We start from the raw sequence: 8,745 nt of genomic DNA, 5'->3' as shown, positions 1-8,745 counted from the left end.
TAAAATATTATTTTTTTTTTTTTTTTTTTTTTTTTTTTTTTTTTTTAGTTTTGCTAAGTCTTTGTAGTTTTTTATTGTTGGTGTTTTTTTTTGTCTGTGTTATTTAATCTTTTGAAGAACTAACTGATTCATTCATTCTTTATACTGTTTTTAGTCTCCATTGCTTTAAATTTTGCTCATCTTTATAATGTCCTCTCTCATATGAGCTTTGGGCTTGACTTGGTCTTTTTCTAGAAGCTTGAGGTTCAACATTAGATTGTTTGAGCTTGCTCTGTTTTCCTGATGTGGGTATTCACTGCTATAATTTTCTCTTGTAGGATTGCTTTCATTGCATCCTTTTAAGATCCTGTATGTTGTGTTGGCATTATTGTTTAATTATAGGAACTGTCAGATTTCAATTTCATCAGTGATCCTAGGTTGTTGAGTTGTTATTTGATTTCCATGTGTTTATAAAATTTTTGTAGTTTCTTTTGCTGTTGATTTCCTGTTTCATTGCACTATTATCTGATAATGTGCATGGGATATTTTCATTTCCTTTTCGTGTACTTAAGTATGTTCTATGACTAAAAATGTGGTCTGTTTTGGAGAACGTCCTGTGTGCAGCTGAGCAGAATGTATATTTTGATGTTGGATAGGAAACTGTAGCCATCTAAATTCATTTATTCAAAAATTTGGTTTAGTTCTAATAGTTTGTTGTTGGGGTTTTTTGTTTGTTTGTTTGTTTTTTGTCTTCTTGATCTGTCTGTGACAGTGGGATATTGAGGTTCCCCCATTAGTGCTTATTTGATTTTTCATGTTCCTTAATATTTGTTTTATGTAGTTGAGTGCACTGGTATTTGGTGCATGTATATTTATGATTGTTATCTCTTCCTCTAGGATTGTTCCCTTTACAAAGATATGGCAACCTTTTTTGTTTCTTTTAATCAGTCTTGTCTTGAAATACTTTGCAAATAGAATAGCTGCCCCTGCTTTTTTCTGGGTTCTTGTGTATGGAGTGTTGTTTTCCATCCTTTGACTTTCAGTGTATGAATTTCTTGTTTATTTAATTGTTTTTCTTGTATGTGACATATTGTTGGATTTTGCTTCTTGATCCATTCTGCCAGTGTGTTTCTTTTAATTGGCTTAATTGAGACCAATCACATTGATGGTTATAATATATATATTGTCTTATCTTTGTCATGTTATTTTTCTATTGTGGGCTTCCTTCTTTCCTCTTCTGTTTAATTTCTTGCCTTGCTTGGTGGATTCATTCTGTTGGGTTCATGGAGTTGCTATAATCCTTGTTGTCTCTTTCTACACTTTGGAGTGCTGACTTGGTATTCATGAATTTCCTCAGGTAGTCTTTGTCATGAAAGTATCTTATTTCTCCATCAATTTTGAAAGATAGTTTTACAGAGCATATCAGTCTGGGCTGGAGGTTATTTTCTTTTAGGACTTGAAATACTTCATTCCAAGCTCTCCTTGGCTTGAGGTTTTGTGTTGAGAAGTCCACTGTGATTCTGATGAGTTTTCTTTTATGGGTGATTTGTCCCTTTTCTCTAACAGCTTTTAATGTTCTGTTCTTGTGTTGTATTTCTGGAATTTCTATTATATGCCTGGAATTGCTATTATATGCCTGGGAGTAGATGTTTTGTGCTCATGGCTTATTGGAGTTCTGTATACCTCCCTTATCTGTATGTCAAATTACTTTTACCTGTTTGAGAAGTTTCCTGCCATTACTTCTGTTGACAGGTTTTTTTTATTTGCACTCTCTCCTGTTTTTTATTTTATTTTTTTATTTAAAAAATTTATCTCATTCTTCCCCTTAATATCCTCTGCTTTTTATCTTGGATTAATTTTCTGTTTTCTTTGCCTCATCTAGGAGCTGCTGGATTGATTTCTCATTGTCCCTTGCTATTTTTAAGAAATCTTTATTTTCTTGATCACTAATCTCAATCCTGTCTTCTATATCTGATATTCTGTCCTTACATTGGCTCATTCTATTTCATATACTTTCAGTGGAATTTTAATCTCTTAGATATCTGTTTGAATGTTTCATGGATTCTGTTTCTTTCCTATGCTGGGCATTCATGGTTTCCATCCTTTTCTTATACTCTATTTTTTTTCTATCTACTCTGAAGTCACTAAACATGTCTTTCACTATGATCACCATTTTTGTAGTTATCTGAGAAATTAATTGTTTTAATTTTTTCTAAATCCTTGTTCATCTGCTTTTTTACATCCGCTGTTACCACTTAAGATAGTCCAGGTGGATGGCTTTCAGATTTTTCTACCTCATTGCCCCCTGAATTTGCTTTTAGTGTGCTGAAGGTCTGGGATTGCATCTTGTGTAAGTGTCTTCTCTCATTTTCTGTTTTTTGTTAGTTTTAGTTTAATTTCTGGATTGATGCTTATAAATTGTGTATGGAGAATAGCTTTATTACTATTTTTACAACCCTTAGGAAATGACTACTTCTCAGAGGTGTCTTCCAGGTATAGCTGGTTTTCAGTTTTGAATCTGTTTCAAGATTCTACCTCTTCAGTATGTTGGGGTTGAGAAGTTGGTACCTACTAGGCCCAGCTCCTGGTTCTTTGGCACTGGCCAATAGTATTTTTTAAGACCTTTGGGCAATGTCCATCTTGATATACGTGGAAGAACAACTGATTAGCATGATTAAGTCATCTGGCTAAAGTAGCATAGTCAACAGTAACAGCATCAAACACAACCTAGAAAATGACAAACTGTGTAACTATTAATTTTCCACCTTTAATCATATCAACTAGCTTAGTGGTTATATAACAAAATGTAAAATGAACCAGACAATTGTATGAAGTAAATAAGCTGTCTGGTGTTTTTACCCTCAGGGGAGAAAATTTAAAAGAGATTGACCAGGTGTGATGCCACAGGCCTGTAATCCCAGCACTTGGGAGGCTGAGGCAGGAGGATTGCTGAGAGTTTGAGGCCAGCCTAAGCTACATAGTGAGCTCAAGGATAGCTTAAAGTGCAGAGTAAGACCCTGTCTTCAATAAGGGGTTAGGGAAAGGGATAGAGAAATAGAAGAAGAGAAAGAGATTAGAAGTAAGGCTGGAGAACAAAGGAAGATCACGCAAACTTAGGGAAACTGATGAACAAGACAGAGAAAGAGAAGGAAAAAGTAAAATGCAAGAATAGAACAGCACAACAACAAAAAAATAGAACCCGTGTTCACACTCATTTAAAAATAACAAACAAGAATAAACAAAACTTAGGTCCAGGGACTTAGCTCAGTGGCACCGCTCCTGCCTCTCAAGCTCAGGGTCCTGAGTTCAATCCACAGTACTGGGGAAAAAAAAAAAACAAAGGAGAGGAAAAAAAAAGAACAATGTAAGAAAGAAAAAAGGTCTGCTTCAAGGCATGTCTTTTCTATCACTGGTAGACAGTGTGGGTAGACAGAATCCAGATCCAAATTGATTAATCTCAGGAAAAAACAGCCATACAACAGGGTAGTGGAAAATCACAGCAAGCCTACACCTTTAGTTTCACTGAAGACCAGGCTGGTTTCTTGCTGTAAGGCTGTAACCAGACTTGTTCAGGCTGCAACAGTCCATGTGCCTCCTACTGGCCTGAACTCAGCTCCCAACCTCCTGCCAACTTGATCTCAGGAGCCTTACTATTACTGGGAGCCACTAGATGGAGTTAGCTTGTATCTGTTCTGAGTTCTGAACTCAGTTGGCTCCTCTCCAAGATGGCTTCCAGACAATCACCCTCTCAATGGGATGTCTGAACCTGAATAATTCCCCAGCCACTGCTGTCCACTGTGTCCACTGCTTTGTTCCACTGGTGTATTTCTCCATGGAGGCCTCTGGAGGGACAGTAGTCACTGTGCTTCTGCAGGTTTGAGCTGCCCCTTCCATGCAGGAAATCCAGGCTCAGGAAGAAAGCCCCATTGTCGCTTCCTTTTTCTTTTTTGAAGTCTTTCTTATCACTTGCCTGTGGACTTCAATTCTCACTTCAGGTCTTTGCTGGGTCACAAGGATCTACTTCTTCTCTTCCTCACGTTGCTATATTTGTGTTTGGAAACCAAACTCTGGAGAGTCTCTTTCTCTGCTGCTCCCTACTCTGGCCTCTACTGGAAGTTAACATAGATACTATTATTAATACTGTTTAAAATAAGTATCTTAATCTGTAAAAAGGATATTCTAATGCCTGTGAAAATTAATGAAATAACATCAAGTGCTTGTTACAGTTTTTTTTTAACAAAATGGTAGTATCATAAAATACCCTGTAAAGATACAACAGTACAGATTCACTGCATTTCTGAGAAGAAACAATGCCAATTATGACTGAAGAAACACAGATGAAATAAAATAGGGCCAGTGATGTTTCCATAAGTGTTGTATTCAAAGTGAGTGACTGATCTAAAAAACATCTTAAGACACCTAAGTTTTTTCTCTCAGACACAGTAAATCCAGAGTTCTGTCTTGGTGGTGGCTGTCTACCCTGGACTTAGGTGTTCTTAAAGCACTAATGTTCATATCCTCTCTTTTTAGTCGATTGCTCTCTACTGGTTGTGCTCCAGCCTCATGGGCCTTGCACAGAACTTGCTGCTGCGTTCTCCACGATTTCGCCAACTTTGCCGAATACCGTCAACTAAGTCAGATTCAGATACTCCTTATAAAGACCTCTTTGCTGCTTTTTATGCCAGGTTCATATTAAGAAAATGACATGTTTTCCAGTAACTTTGAAACAGTTGCAGGTGTCACTATCACCTTTATGTATTTAGATTTAGAAATTCAGATATTGTTTAATTTGCTTTATTTTAAAATCACAAACTCTGGAGATTATGAATTATGTAAGCTTGATATATTTGACTGTTAAAATCTTTTCAGTGCTAGAAATGTAATATGTCTAATTATAAAAGAGTATAACAATGGAATCAAAGTGTTGTCCCTGTTTAGAAAATTATAACTTGTTAGAGTTGCCAGAACTTTGGAGAATGAGATCAGAAACTGTCAAATTGTACTAAAAAGTCTCACTTATTAAAGTTTTGTAAAGGAAAAGGATCCATTGAGGTGATTCTTAATATTTTGAATGGGGTATAGAGGGTTATAGATCTGTTTGAGCATCTGATAATTGAGTGTGGTTTTTCTCTTCAGAAAATTCAGGGGCTCACAGTCTGAGGACCTTCATTGATTCCCTGAAGGTTTTCTGGTGACTCTGAGGTAGGGAAATAGTATGGAATGTGCATTGAGGTTAACCCAGTGTGTGACTGGACAAAAGGCCTTAAAATCCATTCATAGAGTAGTCCGTTAACACAACTCCTTAATGTAAGCATCACCTCCCAGCTCTGGCCTGTCTCCCCCCAGTCTGACTCTAGGGCCTTCCCCTGAAAAGAAGGATTAGTTCTACAAAAAAAGGGCCTCTCTTCTCAGTCCTCCTCCCCTCATGCTCAGAAAGTCTTTCAGTTTTAAATCTGCAGTCCCAGTTGAGAACGATAAATAAAAAAGCATTTTGATCCCTATTGATTTATACCAAAGGAACTATAAGGCCTGGCCAGTATGTGTCCCCCACCAGAAAAAAAAAATCCCAACTGTAATCAGTCAACTAGTTTAAAACACTTTCAGGCTGGGGATTTAGCTCAGTGGCACCATGCCTGCCTTGCAAGTGCAGGGTTCTCAGTTCTATACTGAGTACCGCAAAAAAATAAATAAAATGAAAAATACTTTTAAAAAGCACTTTCTTCCACATAGCTTGCCTACTCCCAATACTTCATTTGTTTTGTTATAATGTAAACACAGGGAGATAATGATACAGCTGCCCCAAAGAATGAATAACAAGAAGAACATATTTTCTCATGTACCCCTGACTACCTTTTGACTGCACAGTTCTCATGTAAGTGCTGCAAGGTAGCCTTGCCTTAACCATCTAATCCTTTACTGCTGGGTTTGTCTTACAAATGGAAGACTGGGTATTTTGGAACGAAACCATTGATGAAAAGACCTGAAATAAAAAGAAATGTTCCAACAAAGTAACCACTCCTACTGAATTATCCTGAGATAACAAAAAGAATTTATATTATATCCTTAAAGATCTGTGCTAGACTTCTAAAGGTCCAAGAATTTCATTAAAAAAAAGTTGCTGTGGAAAATGCTCAGTATTTTTACTCCCATTTTAAGATTTCAGAGGCATGCTTTTGTCTCTGAATCCCTGAGTGGGTGATTATAATTTTTGAGGGGTTAGGGGGATGCTTAGTAGAGAATTGGAAAGGCAATAATGTGTCTGCTTTAGCTTTGATTTTTTACTTCTGTGCAAATTTAGCTTTAAAAGTGGAAGATGAGCAACCTGACATACGAACAATTAGGTGTTATGACCAGAATTTTAATTTTAACTTAGGAGCAGTCTTGAGTTACGACCCAAATGTCAGCTTCTTGTGCTTCCTATGCTCTCAGATACAGATCCCCACCCCGTACCAACGATTGAACTCAGGACCTTCTGCTTGCCAGGCAGGAGCAATGCCATTGAGCTACTACATTCCAGGCTCAGATACTGATTTAACCCTTAGAGTTCTGGAAGGAGCATCACAGCATCCTTTCCTGTGTGGGGTTGATTGAGAAATCCTGGGCCAGTGTCCCTCTGAGGACACGGATCTGCCTGTATACAGGAGAGAAACTTTGAAAGCTGTGTGGAGGAGCCTGAGCCTTCAGTTGACCAACTTGATTTACAACCAGCCCTTGTGAATGAACTTAGTTTGTAAGTCAAGGATCCACTGTACATTTATTTGCTAACAGCTGCATTTTTCTGTGTTCTCTCTTTTGTGCACCTAATTTGAGGAATGTATCCCAATTCTAACTTCAAGCTTCCCGGAAATTCTGTGAATGATGGATGCTTCCAAGAGTGGGAGCATTATAAAACCGTATCTATGAGACAATTTATAGCTGCTTATTACATGCTATGTAAAATTTATCTCATGGGTTGCTACAAGTGAGAAATGGTTCTAATATATTGTAGAAGTTAGTTGAGTTTATAAATATTTCAAATACAAATATTTTATTTTGGGCTCCAAATAAAAAAAAGGAGTTTTGGGCTGGGGATTTAGCTCAGTGGTGCCACCACCTGCCTTGCAAGCACAAGATCCCGAGTTCGATCCCCAGTACAAAAAAAAATGGAGTTTCCACTTATTCGTATAGTTATAACCATATATAGAAGTTAAAATATATAATCATTCATCTTTATTTCTCACCCTCACATTCAAAGCCTAAAGAGATAAATTTTGGAACTTAACTCTTTTTTATCTATGCGATACGGTGTTATTTTACTTAAAATACAGTTGATTTTCATTTATAAATTTCATATTTGCAAATTCACCTCATTAAAGTTCCAATATACATGGTTTATGGTTCATATTATCATTAGCAGAGCAGCCCATGAATAGATGGAACAACAAATAATTTAAACTGCCCTTTGCATACATTTCCATCTGAAATCCAACAGGGCTGCTTCCTAATTGTAACTCACATGTTTCAGCAAATGTCGTTCTGATCAATATTGTGCCACATTTTCTTTGTGTGCCTCTTTGGTGATTACTTCATCATTTCTAATGGCCTCCTGGCACAATCCTGAAATATGCTCATTTTCCTGTCTTAGTCACTTTGCTCTCTGCTGAGACACAATACCTGAAAAAACAAACACAAACCCTGCTGAACAAGACATACCTTATAATAAACACTTCTCAGTGTTTTCCTTGACCACATAAAGCATTCCTTCTCTTAGTGCCTGTGCTTGAATTTCCTTTTGTCACTATGGTCAGGAAATCAGCGCTGCAGTCATCTTGTGAAATGCTGACCATAAGAGTCCTCAACAGCATTCAGTTTACACAGAACGGAGAGATTAGGTGTTCCTTCACCTCATAAGCTGATGTCTCATAGTCTACTTCAGTGTGAAATTAACTCAATTTATGAATAGAACATACTGTTCTACAACTCCGTGGCCTGTAATTTAAAAAGGTGGCTACTCGTAGTCCTCACTTAGAATCTTCTTCACATGACACTGCCCTCAACGCTTCCCACAGATGTGTGTGACAGGTCAGGCAGAGGGCTTGGTACAGTGACCTGACATCAGCCCCTGACAGAGGATGTTTGTCTGAAGCATCCTCGTGGCAATGGGACAAGACAAAGTGATCCTTCATACTCCTGCTAGTGTGCAAGGGGGCATCAGAGGAGAGAGGAGGAGTACAATTCCTCAGGGAAAGGGACACCTCAAATCAAAATAGGTGGAGAAATTGGAGATCAAAATCCTTGATAAACTCGCCTACAGCTCACATAGTGTCTCCAGCTAGATCTAAAGTGGATGGGGAGGGCCACTGTTTGAGCAGAATTCTGTCAAGACTGCAGAGAAAGCATGTCAGCCACATATCTCAGGTCTACAGTACAACTGTAGATTAACAAGCAGCAGTTTGAATTTGCCTCTTTGAGGTGGTCTACTTCTTTAAAATCTTTACAGACTTATCAAATGTACTGAGATTGTTTAAATACACCATGATGTCTAAGAAATTGATATGCCCAATCACTCTCCCTTTATCAGTTGCTGCAAGTAGCTGAAATCTCAGAAATACAACTTTTTTGAGCTTTTTTTTCTTCCACCTAAAGTAGACTCCACCATTATTGTTGTTAATTTTATGAGTTTGACATTTTTTCTCTGTGTTGCCCAGGCTGGCCTTGTACTTCTCGACTAAACAATCCTCTTGCCTCAGCTGCCTGAGTAGCTGAGACTACAGTCATATGCCACAC

General features: G+C 37.7%; 1 protein-coding gene across 1 annotated transcript in view; it reads left to right on the top strand.

Moving 5' to 3' along the window:
- LOC104853055 (cytochrome c oxidase assembly protein COX18, mitochondrial) overlaps nt 1-5,042 on the top strand; it is a 16,496-nt gene extending 11,454 nt beyond the window's left edge. Inside the window, exon 6 of the mRNA XM_010610874.3 lies at nt 4,510-5,042. Coding sequence (XP_010609176.1) covers nt 4,510-4,683 — 174 coding nt within the window. The 3' untranslated portion in view covers nt 4,684-5,042. The remainder of the gene's footprint in view (nt 1-4,509) is intronic.
- The last annotated feature ends 3,703 nt before the right edge of the window (nt 5,043-8,745 follow it).

The sequence above is a fragment of the Fukomys damarensis genome, unplaced genomic scaffold, assembly GCF_012274545.1.
Source record: "Fukomys damarensis isolate Sample0158 unplaced genomic scaffold, DMR_v1.0_HiC HiC_scaffold_35, whole genome shotgun sequence".
In the NCBI taxonomy this organism is placed as follows: domain Eukaryota; kingdom Metazoa; phylum Chordata; class Mammalia; order Rodentia; family Bathyergidae; genus Fukomys; species Fukomys damarensis.
This window is presented reverse-complemented; position numbering and strand designations above follow the sequence as displayed.